At 36.4% G+C, this 20,872-nt stretch overlaps 1 protein-coding gene across 4 annotated transcripts; it reads right to left on the bottom strand.

The window, feature by feature from the left end:
• Window positions 1–1,784: 1,784 nt before the first annotated feature.
• LOC6039165 (AP-1 complex subunit sigma-2) lies at window positions 1,785–20,872 on the bottom strand. 4 transcript variants are annotated; one of them, XM_038252684.1, is made up of 5 exons: window positions 20,741–20,872; window positions 20,389–20,567; window positions 20,221–20,329; window positions 20,025–20,162; window positions 1,785–2,470 (listed from the first exon to the last, which is right to left on the bottom strand). In XM_038252684.1, the coding sequence occupies exons 1-5, from the start codon at window positions 20,741–20,743 to the stop codon at window positions 2,426–2,428; spliced, it is 474 nt and encodes a 157-aa protein (XP_038108612.1). In that variant the 5' UTR covers window positions 20,744–20,872; the 3' UTR covers window positions 1,785–2,425. The 4 variants fall into 4 exon arrangements, with proteins under 4 accessions (XP_038108612.1, XP_038108623.1, XP_038108633.1 ...); XM_038252695.1 differs by lacking the exon at window positions 1,785–2,470 and adding an exon at window positions 9,187–9,826; XM_038252705.1 differs by lacking the exon at window positions 1,785–2,470 and adding an exon at window positions 10,648–11,467.

The raw sequence follows: 20,872 nt of genomic DNA, 5'->3' as shown, positions 1-20,872 counted from the left end.
ACAAATTACCTCCCTTTCCCACATTGACGCGCCCCTTTTTTCTAACCGTCTCGACGAGTATCATCAGTATCATGCACCCTTGGCCTGCAGTTTCATCCAAATCAAAGAATACAAGTTCAAATTGAATTCTAACGTATCGTTTTTAAAATTGTATATTTTGTTGTAATTTTCAGTAGATAATTAAATCGGGCGCCATTTTTTTTCTTAACAAAAATTACAATATGCTACAATTTTCAACAAATTCCAATCTTCAAAAGGCCTTATACTTCTACTGCCCAAATTTTTTTCGAAAATTTTTATTTTTCCCGTGTTCAGGTCATTTTGAGCAACTTTTGTTCTACAAAAAACTTTATTTCGCTTGTTTTATGTTTTTCTTGTTTTATTTTTAGTATTTTAATTGGCATTTATCTTGTTTAGTTTATGTTTGATTTTGATTTTCATGTTTTTATAGCCACTTTTTCAATTTTCTGATTGTTTTTTTTTACATTTTCTGCTATAAAATGGCACCATTATCATTTAAATTGTTAATAAATGCGTAGAGGCATAGTCTGGGACACTAGAAAAATTACTGCATAGTTTTTTTTACTTGAAATATAGGAAATGTTAGTAAAAAAAAACACAGCCAAAGTTGACACCTAAGAAATGCCATTTTTTTGAAAACATTGGCAAAGTTTGGGTAAAGTCACATAAAACAAGTGAAACTTCCAACACATAAATTTTCTAAAATTTTAAGGGTTCTTCTTTCCAATGCTTTTTAAAGATCAAAAATTGGTTGAAAAATTGATTTTTGGCGATTTTTTAAATAGAAGCCCGTCTAAAGGCGGGGTTGGGTTGTACACTCAAACCCCGGTGGTTTGACACCAACTGTTGTCAAACGAACGGGGTCACTTTTAGTTTGACACCCCTTTTACACGGAGTTCACACACACTACCAAACATTTGTTTTGATAGTGTGCGTGAGCGCCGTGTAAAAGTGACAGTTTGTCACTTTTTAGTTTGACTTTGACCAACCAACGGGGTACAAACAGTGTTGGAATTCGAGCGAGAAGTAGGAGAGCATTTCTAGCTCGCGAGCGAGGGAGAGAACTTGTAGTACTTTTCTACTACGAGCGCTCACGAGCGCCTCGGGCTAGCCGTTCGTCCCAATCTAGCAATTTGTTAATCGGGCTTATGAATGCGAACCAGGCGGTGGTATAGAGGTGTAACTCCAATCAATGTGTTGTTTTTTGTTCGTTTCTAAAACGTTCAACTTCTCGCGAACGGACAATTCTGGCTCACGGGAAAGCCCGTTCGCGAGCGGAGAAGAGCACGGGCAATTGGTGAGTTTCTCTCGGCAGCTCGAGACTCGCGGCGAGAACTCGAGAGAGAGAAGATTTTCTCGCGAGCGCGAGTATACCAACACTGGTGTACAAACTAAACAAGTGTCAAACGAAAAGAACCATCGGGGGGTTGAGTGTAGAGAGTTAAAGTATAGAGCTCTTGAAATTCTATAACATCATGACTGATTCCATAAGACTCGAACGGGGGAAAAAATTGGCACTGGTCAGACAGGGTTTAATGAGTCCTTTCTGAATTGTCGTTGCTCGGAAGGCACATCGGATGTTTTTCTGTTCTATTCTGAATTTAGTAATTTTACGCCCTGTAAATTCGAAATCGATTATCGCACAACAGAAAGACGGACGTAATTTAAAAAAAAAACTCGTTTTTATTATTGCTGTTGTGACACTTACTTCAATTGGGATCTTCTTTCAAATGTTCATAACAAATACAAAACTAAGGGAAGGGTTTTATTAACTTTTACGCGATCACTTTACTTTATTTATTGAGTCGGTATCAAAATACTACTTATCACATTCAAATGAATTAGATCTTGTGAAGAACGCATCCTCTAGTTTTAACTTCTTGTTTTTTTTTCAGCAACTGAATTGAAAATAAAATGAGATTCGGAATAAACATAATGGAAGAAAGGATAAGTTTTGATTATGAAGCCATGCAGTTTTTTTTAAGTACTGAACAACCTTCCGCGTTGTCTAAAGCATTCGTTGAAAGCAAAAAAAAAGAAACCCTTTTTTGATATGTTCTACATCCTACAGATTTAATTCATTTGGCAACTAAAATCGATCATGAGCTTTCGTTTTTTTTTTTTTTTGAGAATCTATTAAAGTTTTACGAAGAAAAAAAATGCCGTCTGAAATCCTCCGTCGGGGTAACGCGATAAACATACAACCTAAAATCTTACACGCTAAATGTGACAAGTTGACCTTATCTCTACAATGTTTACTTGCTTACAGATTAAATTGTGTGACTTTTGTGTATGTGTGTGGATTTTTTCTTTTGTTTGTTCTGTGCTGTGATTGTGCTGTCAACACTTATTCAACTGGCTTTCGCTGGGGCGCTAGATGGTGCCGTCGGATTGGCGTTGGCCTCTACCCGAGGCCGTGGTCCTCGAAGAACCCTTGCGGTGTTTCGTCCTAAAGTATTTGAAAAATAAAGTTGCGAAAGGAATTGAATTAGATAATATTTGACTAATTTGAATTCAACAAAAACGAATGCTATTGTTTATGCTACAGAGTTTTTTTTTTTTTTTCAAAGAGTTTAAGAAAGTGTTTTGGGAAATGTTTGGACAATTTTGGTATCATTCTGTGTTAAATTATAAGTTGACAAAAATCAAAAAAGGAACATTCATTAGCCACTGCAGCCGTGAGAGCATTAGAGGCAAGGCATTTCGGTTATTGCATTCGTTATTATAATGATGAAGGTTGGAAAAATGGTTGTGCAAACATTTCACTTCACACAGTGGGCGCAGCACAAACCAAAAAAATATTAGTGAAATTTGGTAACCAAAAACAAGGACGTTAAAACAAAACACCAAACTGTTAGCAATAAAAAAAAGTTAACATTCTTTTGGTTAGTATCATTAAAAATTTTGTCTAGTGATGAAATTGAGAAGAGCAAAACAGTAACAACAATTAAACAAAACAATACAAACATTCAATAATCGTTCTCTACATACCTTGTTTGTGGTTGCGATTAATCAATACAGAGGGTGGGAAACTTCTAGGGCAACGCGGCAGCTCAGTTGTTTAAAATATTAGGAAAATGGCGAAAAACCAATAGCACTAAACTAGACCAAATTAACGCGATGTTCCTCGCGACAAAGAATTGACTATTTTTTTTGTTTCGTTTCGAAAGGTGCAAAAAGTTGGAAAGGGTCAGATTATTCATGCAGCTTCCGCGTTGTTGAGAGTAGATTTGGGCTTCACCGTCACAAACACTAACAGGCTCTATTGCTTTCAGGGAAATCTAACAATGTGAGACTAGTTTGTACTGTTCAACCAGGAAATATCCACAAATGGCGCATTTTTTAAAAAGAGATTTAACATTACACAGTAAAAAAATCATAATAATATTACATCTAGAAATGCTGCAAAAAAAGTGTATTATTACCTCGTAAAATGTGTAAATTTACATGTTTGCTCTGTAATTTCACATATTCCATGTAAATTGAAGTAAAATTACATCAAAAATGAGGTGTACTGCAAATGGACGATTGTCCACGAAAAAAAGTGCCAACGTAGTTTATGGACGGTCTCAACCATATTTTTTTCCGATCTTCCAAAATTCAAACTTGATCCAAACATTTTCACAGCGGCGAGATAGCCTAGTGGGTTGAGGCGCGGACTTGGTAATCGGGATGCACGTTTGTGCACGCGTTTTCTCATACAATATTACATGCTTCTGCACACAAAGATGATGTGCATGCGGTTTTACATAGATTTTTTTTAATGTGTTGCTTTACTTAATTGGATTTGTATCAAAAAGTGGTCAAAGACAAACTTACTTGTAGGAAATTGGACGGGCTTTCTGAAAAAAAAAATACACTGAAATAAAAATACACACCACTTCAATGAGATTTTTTTGATTTTTATGTTTAAAAGTCAAATTTTAAGGTGATGTCACGATTTTTTTCGTTCAAAATTTTTGAAGAAATAGCCCAAGATGTTACAAAAGACTGACGAAAAAAGCAGGATGGTATGTCTCTCCTAAAAAAATACAAAAATCATTTGCTTAAACTGTTTTTTTAAAGTGGTCTAAATGTCATAAACATAAAAGTCTTCATATTGACCATTGTCTTATGTCCAATCCTTGAGATACAGCGGTATAAATTTTAAATGTCGAAAAAATAGGTTTTTTGGCAATTTCTTGAAATTTAAAATGTCGAAAAAATAGGTTTTTTGGCAATTACTTGATTTTTCACTCTCGTAGGATTTTTACCGGAAATCTCGTCCAATTTCTCATAAGTTTGCCTTGGACAACTTTTTAATTTGACTCGTTTTAATATTTGCGTAAGCTTATTTACCATTCAGGTTTCTACCACACTGAAAAAAATATGATATTTTCAGTTATGAGCAATGTATTTAAGCTCACATCTGTTTGCCCAATTGAAAGCTGTCAAATGCAAACTTTTGAGAAATTGGACGAGCTTTCCGGTAAAAATATTTATAAGACTGAAAAATCAAGTCTGTCATATAGAAATTGTCATAAACCACCAAAAAACCTATTTTTTCGACATAAATTTATAAACCACTGTATCTTTCCAATGATTTGACTTAAGAAGGTAGTCAATATAGAGACTTTTATGTAACATTGTATGGCAAATCGTTTCCCACTATCGGTTTTTAAAAATTTTGACGTTTAGACCACTTTAAAAAAAACAGTTTTAGTAAATGATTTTTGTATTTTTTTATGAGAAACATACCATCCTGCATTTTTCGTCAGTCTTTTGTAACATCTTGTGCTACTTGTTCAAAAAAATTGAACGAAAAAAAATCATAGAAGTGGCGTGTGTTTTTACTTCAGTGTATTTTTTCAGAAAGCCCGTCCAATTTCCTACAAGTTTGTATTTGACTACTTTTTGATACGATGCAACGGCTTCGAGATACAGTCATTTTTAAATTGCAAAATACAAAAATATTTGAACAACATAACATAACATGTCTACAAAGTTTCATTGAAATCGGAGAGGGTCGGGTACAAAAGTACCAGAAATATTCGTGATTTGAGCTGGAATTGCTCGATACTATACACAGCAAAAAATCCGATGGTAAAATCGCATGCAAAAGCGTGCACATCACCTTCGTCAATATAAACACTTAATATTACACACTGCATGTACAATTTTTGCAAACATAAAAAAAAGTTGCAACCGACGGGATTCAAACCCAGCACCTACAGTAAGGACTGGCGCCTTAGCCCACTCGGCCATTAGACCGATGAAAAGCTGTTAGGATAAACGCATATATGAGCTAAACATTTCGGTCAAGTAGGTTTCCCTTGCTGATGGGCTACATATTTCAGGGTGTAAAATCACATAAAATTGCACATAATGCAATATTTATTTTACACCCAGGCCTTTTACATGCAGCTGTATTACTACTTTTTTAGCTGTGTAAGGTATACTTGGGCCAGGTGACCTACCGGTGTTCTCGAAGACCGAAACATCCAAAAAGTTATTTTTTTAACAGTTTTCTTCGTTTTTAATTTGGGAGTCCCGTATTTTCTCCGTTTTTCCTCGGATTAGTTTTGTTTTTCTCAATTTTAAAAGTTTAAAAATTTAAGTTTTTTTTTTATTTCTATAAACAATGTACTACACATTTTGTGTAATCATCTGCTGTACAACTTTGTAGAACATTGTTATACTCTAAAAAATAACTCTGCAAAGTTAGAAAAAAACAATGTGATTATAAAATGAAAAAATGACTCTTCTGGGTTGTTGCAGATTCGAAAATTACATTAAATTTTCCATAGAATTAAATGTCAATTTTTTTTAGCTAAAATTTTTTACAAAACTAGGGAAGATTTGTACTAAAGTGTACTAAAACTACCAATCATTTAATGCTGATATTACAATAACTAAAAAGAATTGCACATTTTCAAACATAATTTGTTTTTTGAACAATTTGAGTATTTAAAAAAAAATATTTTCGCTTTCGAATGGTATGAAAAATATATTGTAAAAAAAACTAAACTACGCTCCATAAAAAGTTAAACTTTTTTATGGAGAAAAAACCACGGAAAGAGGGGGAAGGGTTAAAAATTAAAAATTTGTATGCTACGTGATTTATGCAAGAGCCTTAGAGAGTTAAAATGACCTTCCAGTCGGGCCATAGACTATACAAATTTGGCAACCCTTTCGTGACATATTTTTATTTTAATGTTGTTTTTTCCAATTTCATTGAATTCTATACATTCGGAATTTATTAAATATCATGCGTCATTTATGAATAAAACTGTTTCAACACAAATCATATCTACTAAACATAAACTATTCCATCGTCATTTAGAACGAAAATTATTATACATACAATCAAACTAGAGAACCGAAACCCTCGGACACGATTGAAAGTACCTCCGTCATCGAATGTCATTTAATGATGCAATATTTACTCTCTTCAGCAATTCCATTTGAAAAGAGCCTAAACCAAAAAAAAATCTCTAATCGGGCTCAACTTTAATTTTGTTTCGCAAAAACCACATTTTTCAAAAATTCCTACCTTCGTGCCATTTCGACCGAGCGGTCTTGGACGCAAATGAAGGGTTGATCAGTTTGCCTTTCAAGACAAAACAATTTGAGATCCGAAAAAAACAAGCCAAACATTTGGAAAAGTCGTATGAAAACTTTAAATGACGGCTTTGACCGTGTCTGGACTAAAACCGTATGACTAAAGCCAATCCAATTATGTTGAATTTCTAAGCTTCCTCTAAGGGACCATCCATAAACCACGTGGACACTTTAGGGGGTATGCCGATTGTCCACGCTCGATTTTTAAATTTTTATTATTTGCTATATAAGTACCAAACGATTCGAAATTTTTCATGCATTTTCACTGTTTTAGAGTTTTTTAAATGAAATACTCAAATTTTCACCAAATACCGTATTTTCTCGAAAACACACAATTTTTTATAATTCGCAATATAAGTTTCACACGATTTTAAATTTTTGCGTGTATTTTAACTGTTTTAGAGTTTTTCGAATGAAATACTTAAATTCGAAAAACTCTAAAACATGCAAAATTTGGAATCGTTTGATAACCATATTGTGAACCATAAAAAATAGTATTTTCGAGAAAATATGTTATTTTGTAAAAAATTGAGTTTTTCATTCAAAAAACTCTAAAACAGTCAAAAAACAGGGAACATTTGGAATCGTTTTATAACCATGTTGTGAGTCATAAAAAAATAGTATTTTTTTAGATAATACAATATTTTGTGAAAATTTTAGTTTTTAATTCAAAAAACTCTAAAACAGTTAAAATACATGCAAAATTTCGAATCGTTTGGCACCTATATTGCAAATTATAAAAATTTAAGTATTTTGTGTTTTATTTTTACGTATTTATACTTTGAAACTTTCCATGGCTATAAAACGATGAAAAATGTTGCATGTATTTTAACTGTTTTAGAGTTTTTTGAATAAAAAACTCAAATTTTCACAAATTTCGAAATTTTGAATGGTTTGATACCTATGTTGCGAATTATAAACATTTGAGTATTTTCTAGAAAATACGGTATGAAAATTTGAGTATTTCATTAAAAAAAAAAACTCCAAAACAGTGCAAATGCATGCAAAATTTCAAATCGTTTGATACCCATATTGCAAATTATAAAAATTTGAATATTTTCGCGAAAATACGAAATTTGTTTAAATTTAAGTTTTTCGTTTAAAAAACTTAAAAAACTTAAACATTAAAAAACAGTTGAAATACATAAAAAAATTTGAATGGTTTTTCGAGTTTTCGAGAAAATACGGTATGAAACTTTGAGTATTTTATTTAAAAAAAAAACTTCAAAACAGTGCAAATGCATGCAATATTTCGAATCGTTTGATACCCATATTGCAAATTAAAAAAATTAGAGTACTTTAAAAAATAGGGTATTTGTGATTTTTTTTGAATTTATACTTTGAAACTTACCATATTATCAAAAAAATATTTACTTCAAGGAAGCTTGAAAATTTAAGACAATTTGCTTGGTTTTAAGTCAATTTTAGAAATATATTAAATATAAGTTATCGTCCATTATCGTCGATAAAATCATCGCCGATAGAATTATCGAAATAACGATAACGATAACGATAGATTATCGTTATCGTCCCGACGGTAACGTGATTTTATCACGTTTTTTACGTATAATTTGTTGAGAATTTACACCAAATTGCATTTAATATTACATGTTTAATGTCGTTCAAAAGTGTTTGGCATATACAACGAATCCAAAATATTGTATGGTCACCGGTGACAGAACGATTGTCATTAGGTGCGCACCTTTGTCCCACTCTACTCTACATCATAAATAATGTAACATTCAGAAATATTTTTATTTTGTGTTTCTGTCTGAAAATATTTTTATTATCGAATTCACAAATTAACAAATTTAGACGTTAGACGATATCCTTTCAACATTTTGGTACCCAGAAATGTACATTTTATCGCTTTTCTGTTTATTTTTTATGGCCATTTTATTGACTTAAACTATCCAGTTTTTTTGTGATTTCACAAAATATATTTTCAGATATGGGCTCTTTGGTCCAGACACGTTCAAAACGACATATTAAAGTTTCATACGACCTTTTTAAATGTTAGGCTGGATTTTTTTTGTATCAAAAAGGTATACACTGTAAATTGTTTTACTTTTTTTCGGAAATTTATAATTTTTATTGAACCTCCCTAACTTGGCTAGGACCAGCTAAACAGTGTGAGTGTCAAACAGCGTTCAAATATTACAATTTGAGAGTCACAATCGTTGTCACAAGTGCTCGATTTGAGAGTAAATTTGAAAAATTTATTGTCAATAAAAGTTTGTTTGCGAATAGTTTTCTATGTTTTTATTTACAAATTTTGAAAAAAAAGTTCCACAAAAAGACGGATTTTTGTTATGTTCTAGTAAAAAAATGGAATAGTTCACCAACAACCAAATTTCCTCTACTTATTTCGTAATAATCAAACAAACTCACCTCTACAAAATTACCAGTCTCGATTTCAAACTCTGCTACTGTCTAGAAATTCCACTAAATCTATTATTTTCCAAAATGTCAAACCAACCACCGAAAAAAAACTACTCTACAAAAAAGGTAAAACAACTCTACAGAAGAAAAAAAAACAACAGTGCAATTAGTTCAAACAAGTGCTTGTAAGTACGGTTTGTTAGTTGATTTATTCATTGCATCTTTCTGTTTCAAATTCTAACAACTCTTCTTATAACGAAATACTTTGTTCCCTGATTTCACTCGGTTTAGATTTGTACTGCTAACAATCGCTGCAATCCCTTGTTGTGTGTTGTTAAGTGTTACAATCACAGACTTATCAGGCCGTTTTCAAACAACAGCAGATCAAAGTTTATCAAATATAAAATAAAGAGTAATTTCTTTCCAGTGTGCACTCTGTCATCAAGCGATAGATTTTTAAAGCGGCTGTTATTTTAAAATCATGTTATGATGTTCGAGTTTCAAGTCTGATAAGTCTGTGATAAAATGTTATAAATGGTGTATTGCTATTGATATTCATTGCTTTATGAATGATTATTTAAATGTACATAATTAAATCTGTTTACAAAAAAAAGAAAAAAATCCTATAAATTTGATCAAAACATGGCAACACAAAAGAATGGAATGACACTTGTTATTTTTAAATGCACTTAAAAATAAAATTTTGAGAAATTTGAACAAGTGGGTAACAGAAACGCTGCCTTTTCTCCCTCTCAGATTTATCTCTTTCTCTCTCCTCTCAAAGCAGTCCAATCTCTCGCAGCGCGCCGTCTACCGTCTCGTCCTGTTGTTGTTGTTGTTGTTGTTGTTGTGAGGGGGTGCGCGCAACAACAATAGAGAAAAGGTGCAAAACAATACATACGAATCAAACAATTGGAGTGCGAGGGTGGTACATTTATAAGAAGAAAAAAGTGATGTGTAAATTTAACTCAGTGTGTGTGTATGTGCTCCACCAAAGCAGGCATATTTACACGGTGTTTGGAACCTAACCAAAAATTCCCACTTTTTTTTTGCGTGAGGCTATTTACAAGAAATAAGTGTGATTAGAACCTTATGAACAATGAATAGTTTGATGACATGCTTGATGACATTACTTTGAAAAGAGTTGTTACTCCCGAAGTGAAAATCTGCCGAGAAAATTCTGATTTACACATTTCAACTAAAATACTTTTTTTTCTTAAATTCTAACCTAACTCTTTATTTACATCAGCCTGTTACGTGTTTGTGAACGCGTGTGAAGATTGTTAATTTGTAAACATTGTCCCTGCGAAACGTCAAATGAATTCCACTTCACGTGTTCGCCAACAGATGGCAGCATGCGCGAGTCAAACTTTAGAATGTATTACGTAACTCCATTTTATTCTCTTCCCAAGTTGCGTTACGTAATAAATGAACGCTCCCTATGCAAGTTGACAGTTGCGGAGGTCAATGTTTACGTTTTTTTTTTTCGCTGGATATTCAGTGTAAGTGTTTGTGGATGACGTGTACTTGACAGACTCGAACGTTTGACAGAAACAGGGAAAAAACGTAAACAAACAGGTTGTTTACACGACGAAACAGGAAGGATATACGGAAAAGTTCAAGAAAAAGTAGTAAATACTGAAAGATGTGGTTTCTTTGGAGTAATTTTATTGGTTTTTGTCTCTTTTGAACAGAAGTAAATTTTTTTCAATGTGTATACTGTATATTGTAGGACGTGTAACAGTGTTTTGTTTTTAGTGTGTATGTAGTTTTTATAGATGTCATAACCGAGCTTGTCAATCTTAGGCTTAAAATGCTATCCAAATTGATGAAGTTTATCTTTTGATTATCTCTAGTAAAATGTTGTAATTAAATTCAAATATCTATATTTTTAAAATATGTTTTCTATTAATATTATGGAAAGTATTCTTAACCCTAAAGCAAACCTTACGACCTAAAATCGGCAAGACTTTCCTAAATGCATCATCATTACTACGTTGCGCAACATTCCACGCTTTTCATTCGCAATTTTCGCACCGCGTTTCCAATTATTCCTTTCCTTTTCACGCGTGTTAGTAAATCCAAAAATAATCATCCTCATCTAATACCTGCAATACAAAAGTTCAAACATGGGGCCAAATTTGCAATAGAAATGAGAGAGAAACAAATCTCAGCAGCGCGAAAGAAAAGAAATGAAAAAAAAAAGATAAACAAAAATGAGTACCGATTAATCCACCCAGCAGCACCGATTACCTTTTTTTTCTAGCGCAGTGTTCCCAGCGCGATGGACTTTGCGACAAAAGCTGTGATGAACGGTTGAACTTATCTGCTATCGGAAAGGTGGTCACTAAAACCCGCGCGATGAAACGAGAAATCCCAGGCTTATTTACAGCACGATGTAACTATTTAACGAACTATTTGTTGTTTTTTTTACATAAATTGCTATTTAAGAATCCAGCTCCCTCTAGTTTTAGTGCGCGGAGGACAAGCGGAGAAAAACATTGGGAGGGAAAAGATAAAGAAAGAAAATCCTTTGTCAAAAAAGCCATTCGTAAACAAATCGGGAAGAAAAGGGGGGGGGAGGCAGAGCCAACCAAAAACGTTCAGCCACTATCAGTTGAGTGTTTCGTTGAGATCCTGTTGGAATTTTAGGTGTAATTTTTTCGAGTGTGGACGCCGATTCGAGGGGGTTAGAGTTGAGTGTGTGTAGGTGTTTGTGTGTGTGTGACGACACATGTAAAAAGAGAGAGAAAAGTAAAAGAGAGAAAGTGGAAAAAATGGAGTTTGAATGGGGGGTACTTTTTAAAGGCAAATTTTGAGAAAATTATTTGGAAAGCAGCTTAAGACGCGGAATTTGAAGAAAAGCCAAGCGAAATTAAATGTCTACGCGCAAGCTTAAACTTGAACATTTTGAACTTTGCAAATAAATATTTGAATTGAATAATTGAATTTTGAAAACAATGTTTTTAAGTATGACTTAACAACAATACCGAAATACCAATTTTTTGCTACCTTTGGCAAGATAGTGCAAATCTGGAGTTGTTTTTTTTTAAAGGTCCAATAAACCAAATTTCCAGTTTTTGCTTTTTGGATATTAAAAAACACTCAAAAAGCAAAAACTGAAAATTTGGTTTATTGGACCTTTAAAAAAAAACTCCAGAAATATTTACCCAAACCATCATCGATTTTTTAAGCCCATCCGTTAGCAACGTTGCTCGAATGGCACGTCGTCTAGTTGCAAGGCTCATTTTAAATTTAATTTGCGAAAATCAAGTTTTTTTTTACTGAAATGCCGAAATATATATTTTTTCAATAGGCCCCCAAAACCAAAGCTAAAAACTCGATTCGCCACCTACATTCGAGTAGGAGAACTTTGGTGCAAGGTTACGTTTACGTTTTTGCGCAATAAGTGCAAAGGGGAATGAAAATTATTTTAAGATTTTTTGAAAGAAAAGTGATTTTTTGGAATAAAATAAAGTTAACAGGAGGTAAGAAATAAAAAGTTCTATCGATTGACTTTTTGATTTTTTGCTAAGTTGCCTTTTTAATTTAAAATTCTGAGATCCGGATTGAAAACGCGAGAATGAGGTTAGATTGCTAATTTTGAAAATCATTCCAATTAACATTTTTCAATTTATGTTTTGTCTGAGTTTTTGAATATATGGGATTTATTCAGAAATTTAAATGATAAAACAGTGTTAAAATATATTTTTTACAAGAATTATTAGATTATTACATATTTTTGGTGTACAAATCTAGCGTGTCTGCTCTAATTTAGCTTGTTCAACCGAAACTTTGGCAGGTTTGTGATTGTGAATGATATTATTGAATTTTAATGAATAAATTTGATATTTTCTTAAACAAACATTAACCAGGAACATAAATACAAATATCATTTAAAATCGAAACTGTACTACATATTACTGTTGCAAGCTTCAAAAGTCATATTTCCATGAGTTTAAAATAAATATAAAATTTTATATAATGTTTACTTTTGAAAATGCACTTAAAAAGTGGCAATAAAACTCGAGTCTTCCAATTCAGAATGCTGAAAACACCGTCACAAACTTTTTTTTTTTTTGTTCGAACAATATTATTTGTCATTTCAACAAAAAATCAAACAGAAACTTCCTTTCCAAACTATTTGAACAAAAATCAGGAAATAAAACATTTTTTAAAAACATGAGATTGAAGATGAGAGTCTTAAAAACTTCTAAAATATTGCTAATTCCTTGATTATCTAATAAAAAAACTAAAACAATAATTTTATACAAATGAAAAGTATTTCTCATAAAGCTTGCAACAGTAGTTTGCAGTTCAATTTCGATTATTAAACATTAACATGTTTTGTATCTATGCAACTGGTTAATGTTTGATTAAGGAAAAAAACCTCATCAATCTCAAACCTGCAAAAATCGGTTGTATCAGCTAATTCCATGCTGGATCAGAGCAGACCGGTGTTATTTGTACACAACAATTATGTAATAATTTATTTGTTTTTGTTAAAATAATATTTTAATGCTTAATGATTTTATGATTTTAATTTCTGAATAAATCTCACATATTCAAAAAATCGGTTAAAACTTCATTTTCAAAATGTTAAGCGGTTTGCAACCTTCTACAAAGTTGTTTCTTGTCTTATTTTGCACATTTTAATGAGTAAATGACACATGAAACACATCATTTGATAAGTTTTTTCAGCTGTTATTTAAAAGTTTCCAATAAATGATCAAGGATTTTAAAACAAAAAACTTAAAATATAGATATCTCAGAAATTTCCCGATGAAACATTTCGCTCTTAGAAGCATTGGAAAGCTGAGAAAATTTCCTATAAGGCACATAAAAAAGTAGCGATGACTATTTTTTCTCCTTAAGGTTGCCCAGAAAACACGCCGTGTCCCACTGTCTTAAACTATTTTAAGTGATGAGGAAAACACCTGAAATTGATCTTAAGATCTACACGACGCCACCACGTCTTCACCACGCCAACGCTTGAGAACCCCTGCAAGTCGCAGCCATCAGAGCCGTCCTGGTGCTGGTGTCGGTGTCGGGGGAGGGGTCTCTCAACCGGCGCCCTTCGGCAAGTACCCTTCTCGATCGCAACATTTCCTGCCTGATGTCCGTCCAACTTCTAGCTCGTGTGCCAGTCCGTCGGCGACTCAAATCGCAAACGCCTCGACGCTGTCAGCCACCGTCCCTAGTCAACTCGCTAATGATGTTCAACCTCAACGCCCCGGCTCCGTGGACCGTCGTGACTCCTCACTGCTAACCATCTACTACCAGAACGTTAGAGGACTAAGAACGAAAACCAATCAACTGCACCTGTCGCTGAGCTCATGTGATTACGACGTGATCGCATTTTCTGAAACGTGGCTCAATGCGAAGATTGTGGACTCAGAGCTTTCTTCGGATTATACCTTTTATCGTGCCGATCCTAGTCGTGAAACAAGCGTCTTGGAGAGAGGTGGCGGCGTCTTGATCGGTGTCAAAAAACGTTTTCACCCGGAACCCATTCATTTGCGGGGCGGCGAGAAGCTTGAGCAGATCGCAGTGCGTATCCCCTTGCCTGGAAAGACGATATTCGTCTGCTGTGTTTACATTCCTCCCAACTCAGATGCAACTATCTACACTCAGCACTCATCGTGTGTTCAACAACTGTGCGATCTGGCGCAAGGTCCTGATGAAGTCATCGTCGTTGGCGACTACAACGTTCCGAATCTCACTTGGCATTTCGACGAAGACATCAACGGGTACCTGCCCAGCGGCCAATCTACTGAACAGGAAGTTGCTCTGATTGAGGACGTTCTTGGTACTGGCCTCCAGCAAATGTTTGATCTTCCGAACGCAAATGGACGATTACTCGATCTGGCCCTCGTAAGCGACTCGTCTCGATTCCAACTCATTGAACCACCTCGGGCCATTCTCAAGGTTGACGCACATCACAGGCCGTTTATCCTAGTTCTCGAAACGCAATCAACGGGGACCGCTGCCGAACAATCCGGAACGTACTACGACTTTGCTAACTGCGACACCATGGCGTTAAACAACTCTATTGCAAGCTTGGACTGGGCTAATCTGCTACTCGTTGGATCTGTTGATGACATCGTTGAGCGATTCTACGACAAGCTAAATGAAATTATCCGGGAGGTTGTACCTCTAAAGCATCGACGTCCGCACCCAAACAGCCACCAGCCTTGGTGGAATCGAGAGACCCGTAATCTTCGCAACAGGCTGCGAAAAGCAAGGAAACGTTTCCTTAAACATCCGACGGAAATGCTGGGCAGGGAGTTGGCGGATCGAGAGTTGCACTACGAGATGAGCTTAGAAGCTGCCTTCCGAGGATACATCAGTGGCATCGAATCGAACCTGAAGCGTGAGCCAAAATCCTTCTGGGCATTCGTGAAGAAGCGGAAGCAAGACAAAGGGATTCCGCAGGACATGGTGTATCGTGACTCAAGCGCCTCAACGCCAGACGATTCTGTACAACTGTTTGCAGATTTTTTCAAAACCGTTTACAGCGCCAATCAACCTACAACCAGCAACGAGTCCCTGGACAAGATCCTGCCGCACGAGTTACACATGCCCTTGGTGTGTCTCACGGAGGAAGACGTGCGCAAGGTCTTGGCCTCTACCGACGCCTCCAAAGGACCTGGCCCGGACTGTATCCCTCCGTCCATTGTAAAGCAGTGCGCAGCTACACTAGCAAACCCGCTCGCCATTATCTTCAACCGCTCCCTCGAATCGGGTGTGTTCCCTGCTAAATGGAAGGTAGCTTCGATCACGCCAATTCACAAGTCCGGGAACGTGCACAACGTGGAAAATTATCGTTCAATCTCCATTTTGAGCTGCCTACCCAAAGTGTTCGAGAAAATTGTGCATAAGTTTTTATCCCGTGCCGTGCAACCAATAATATCTACCTGTCAGCATGGTTTCATGGCCAAGAGATCTACGACAACGAACCTGATGACCTTTGTCACCGACGTCTTAAGGAGTATGGAGAGTCGCTGCCAGGTGGATGCTGTCTATGTGGATTTTGCGAAGGCGTTCGATAGAGTGCCGCACCAGCTTGCCGTTGAAAAACTGCGAAGGCTTGGACTCCTGAATGGATCACGACTTGGCTGCACTCGTACCTAACTTCTCGTTCAGCCTACGTTAAACTCGGTGGCTCGAAGTCTGGGTTGTTCATGATCCCGTCTGGTGTCCCGCAGGGTAGTCATCTGGGCCCACTAATTTTTCTTCTGTTTATCGACGATCTCTGCCACTGGATCAAGAACGACAAGGTCTTGTACGCTGATGACTTGAAGTTCTATCGCACAATTACTTCACCGCTCGATTGCCTGGCTCTCCAAAGTGACATTGATTCGCTCATGAGGTGGTGCGATCAAAACGGGATGGAGGCCAACGCAAAAAGTGTCAAGTAATTACATTCGACCGTAAGCTGCGCCCAATCACGCACGCATACATGATGGGAATATCCTTGCTAGACCGGGTGTGTTCTGTTAAGGATCTTGGCGTTACTCTTGACAGAAAGATGACTTTCAACGAGCATATCACTTCCGTCACGGCTAAGGCGTTTGCTACAATTGGTTTCATCCGAAGAAATACGACTGCCTTCAAAGACATCCACGCTCTAAAGGCTCTGTACAGTGCCCTAGTCAGAAGCCAGTTGGAGTATGCTGCCCATGTGTGGGCACCATATCACAATGTTCACATCGCCAGGTTGGAGAGGGTGCAACGCGCGTTTGTGCGACTAGCATTACGCACGCTGCCGTGGAGGAATCCGCCGGAGCAGACATCAATCGATGATCGCCGTCGTCTGTTGGGGCTGGACACGCTGTTGAAGAGGAGACAGAGGATGCAGCAGCTGTTCATCTTCGATCTTTTGACGAAAAGGCTGGACTGTCAAAAATTGTCTCAACTTCTGATCGTTTATGTTCCACCACGTAACCTTCGTCGAAATCCGTCTATGTTTCGTCTATCTCTGCACCATACTGTGTATGGACACAACCAACCATTTGATGTATGCTGTCGTTTGTTTAATGTAGTTTCTGACCGTTTTGTTTTAAATATGACGAAAGATAGTTTTAAGAAATTAATTAGCTGTTAGGAAACAGTCTGTTTAAGACGAAGATAGATAAATAAAAACAAGCACTATTCAAAGTCAACGTCATTTTCCACTTGAATTTAATGTGTTCCACTGATTGATTTTAGCGCGACTTTTATCGAAGGCTAGAAGCGATGCTAGAACGATTAGCACAAAAAAAACTCTTCCGTTTTCAACTGGCTGGCTGGCGCAGTGGTAGCGTGCACGACTAGCAAGCGAGAACCTGTATATCGCTTGTACGTACTTTTATTTTTGAACACCATTTAAAATTCAAGTGTTTGGGTATTGAAATTATTTCATGGCCAATCAGCGCAATTTCAAGTGTTTTGCGATTCATACAGCAGGGTCAGATCATGTGCGAAACACTTCGATGCGCTGTGGGAGTTTTGCTCAGTGTGGTTTTACAGAAATCGACATAATAAAAAGCGTAACGCCACCACGTAAAAAGAGGTTTCTCTGTATTTCGATTTATGTCCGAAATCACAATATTTTGACACAAGCAACTACCGCTAAAGAAAAAAAAACCAGACGTCGACGAAACAAAACGGTGAGGAAGGTATTAGACTATGACAAACAAACAAACTGTTTGACAGTTTGCCTGTTTTGTTTGTTTGCGTCAGCTTGTATTCATTTGGTTTTATTTGCGAGTTTGCCGCAAAGGGAGCGTATCTTTATTACGTAACGCAGTTAGGGGGGGGGGAGGGGGTGTCGGCGTCTGTTATGAAATGTTACGAAAATTGGGGGAGGGAGAGGGTGATGAAAAATTATGTTACGTAACGCTAAATTTGCATATAAACACCTGGGTGCAGAATAGTGGACCGCAAAGCGGCCTCAATTTAGAACTGTCAAAGCGGAGCCAATTTATTGTTTGAGAAATGATGCCAAGAAGTGGCAAGTATTGCAATCGATCTATAATTTATTTTGTCAGAAATAAAAAGGTCGAGGGCGTCGAGCTTTTCAGGTATTCAAAGTCAACAAATCTTAAGAAAAGGGTTGAAATCGAGATTGGCATAATTCGTCGCTAACATTTTAATAAGCGATATATCTCATGCAAAACCTTTGTTTACGAATTGTTTCGTAACTTCCATTCAGTTGCTCTTCTGATTCACAAAATTCCTCCCACTTCTGACGCACGTTTTTCGTCACGTTGAAAACAAAGAAGGACTATTTTGGCCGCCCATCGTTTAGTCTACGAACAAAACAAAACGCAAAGAACTTAATTTTTCAGCGTAAACATTCATATCATCAGCTCCAAATTGTTTCAAAACAAGTCACTTCAGCAGCAAAAAAAATATGTCACGCTTGAGCTTGAACATAGCCTTCTACTTTGTTTATGTTTACATCTGTAGTTGCAGTTGTATTAGTGAGGAGCAGTGGGGATCATTCAGAAATCACGTTACGCATTCTGTCTTTTCAGCACCCAGATAAGCACTCGTAAAAATTGCAAAAAGACATTGTGTTACGCGTTACAGGGGGGGGGGAGCTCATCTGTTACGATTTGTTACCAAAAAGGGAGGGGGGGGGGGTAAAAATCCCAAATTATGCGTTACTTAATAAAAGAAGGCAACTTTTTTCACTAGTTTTAGCCAACACTTTTCTATTATATATTATGTATTATTATATATTATATATTATTATATTTTCTGAATAATTTGCTATATTCTTGATTGAAATAAAGACTTTAGAACAAAATTTTGAAATCTAATATATGGTAAGATTCTGGCAAAATCTGGACAACAGATAATTTTATTTCTAATCTAATAAATCTGGCACTTCCAAATGTATGTGGCAATCTGTAAACCGTAGATCTCGTTGTATAGCAGAGTATTTCCTCTTGCTAAATTCCGGTTTGGTAGTACTTCCACCCTCACTTACAAACTAACAAAAGCCGTTTAAAACGAATGAAAAGCGTGGAATGTAAACGAAACTATTCGCCAGCTAATTGCACCAACAAACCATAACAAGATAAACATGCGCAAAAGGGGTCACATTCCTCTATCGAGCTTCTACGCGGAAAGGACGGACCTCGCCGAACCTACTCTAGTCATTGTTTTTTTCTAGTCGAGCACCCAGCAAAACTGACACGATTGTTTCATGCAACAGCAGAAAAGAATAGAGGGCGGAAAAAACTACAGCCCCGGGGAAGCAATTTGGGTTTTGTTTTTTTTTAAGAATGCACCAATCTCCAGGGTTTGTTAGCAGTCGGCGGATCACGCAGCAGATTTCATGCAAGAATGGTGGTTTGTTGGGTCTCTGATTGGGGGTGGGATGTGGAAGATGCGCGCGCTTGGCTCTTGGCTTGGATATTTCTAGCAACTACTTTTTTTGTTTTTTACTTTTGGTTATTGTTTTATCTTTATCGAAAATGCCTTAAATTCTAAACGGGTAGATGAATATTGTATGCCTCTTTTTATGATGTTATAGCTCTCCCTAACGCACTAAAAGCTTATTCTAAGGGTGTAAAATATGTTTGTTTCCTATTCTAGTAAAATAAGGCTTCTTTGAAGGATTTTGTTAGCGTTAAAACAAAAAAGATCATTCAAATTTGGTTCCAGGCAAGAATAAAATATATCAACAAAATCACAAAACATATAATTTAACAAAACACAAACGTAAACAAAACTTTAACGGAAGGAAAATAGATAAACATAAATATAATTAGAAAATAAAAACATTCTTAACAATTAAAGGCAAGTAACGCGAATGAAGTTCAAAACGGACGGATACAAACACGACAGGACATGTTGTTTGTTGTGTCTCTAAAACTGTGTAATGCATGTGTGGCATGTTTGATTTCTGGTAGCTTTTGCTCAACAAGCAAGAGTTTAGCTTGGCAAGGCAAGTTATTGTGGCGTGTGTTTTGAGGCAAGAAAGTTTTGGGAAGTCAAATATCGTAAGTATCGTCTGGAGTACTGACCTCTTGCAGGACGTCCTGGGCCGCGATCGCTTTGAGAACGTTCTTTTTGGACGTTTCCTGGATCTCGCCGCCGACGAGCAGCTCGTCCAGGATGAAGTAAGCCTTTTCGAAGTTGAAGATGATGTCCAGCTCGCAAACCTGAACAATAAAATAGATTAAAGCAAGTCTAGTTTGGCATGCAACCGCCACAACTTACACTTCCAAAGTATTTGTCCAGCAGTTCTACGTATCTGTGGATGATTTCCAGCGTGAGCAGCTCGTTATCGTTTTGTTCGATTGCACAACAAAAGTATAAACTGGCATATCTGCAAGAAGAAAACCAACATTAATTCCAAAACAACTCGCTTCCAAATATCCAACCAACCTTTTGTACACAATCTTGCAGTCCTTCCACTCGAGAAAGCTGCACATCTTCGGCTTCCGAGACAGGATCGTCGTGATGAGCTCGCGCGTGATCTTTTTCTTCACCTTGTCCGGATGGGCCACGTACCACTTCTGCAGGCGGAGCTTGCCCTGCCGGCTAAACAGCAGCATAAATTGCATCTGGCGAAATCGGGGTCAAAATCTTATCAGTATTCATCGTAGGCTCGATGACGTCATCGGAAGGGTTTTATGGTCGGAGATGTTGGGAGGAATTTCCCGGAACAGATTCTTCTTTAGGCACTTAAATTACTTCGAAAAATCATCAACCACATCGTCAGCAATCGGATACTCACCATTACAAAACTAAAAACCTGTGAAAACACTAAAAATAACACACTATTTACGCCGGACGAAGAACAGAGTGAAAAATCTTTCTCTAATTTGATGGAATGATTTGTCAACCGTGTCGTGTCGTCGTCGAAGAG

Source organism: Culex quinquefasciatus, chromosome 1 (assembly GCF_015732765.1).
Source record: "Culex quinquefasciatus strain JHB chromosome 1, VPISU_Cqui_1.0_pri_paternal, whole genome shotgun sequence".
Lineage (NCBI taxonomy): Eukaryota > Metazoa > Arthropoda > Insecta > Diptera > Culicidae > Culex > Culex quinquefasciatus.
Note: the sequence above shows the minus strand (reverse complement) of the source record. Positions and strands in the feature narration are given on the sequence as shown.

Coding starts and splice junctions, on each gene's coding strand:
- LOC6039165 (XM_038252684.1), bottom strand. Junction 20,163..20,220: donor TGGACAAATACTTTGGAAGT/GTAAGTTGTGGC, acceptor TTTATTGTTCAG/GTTTGCGAGCTGGACATCAT. Junction 2,471..20,024: donor CCCAGGACGTCCTGCAAGAG/GTCAGTACTCCA, acceptor CAAATACTTTAG/GACGAAACACCGCAAGGGTT.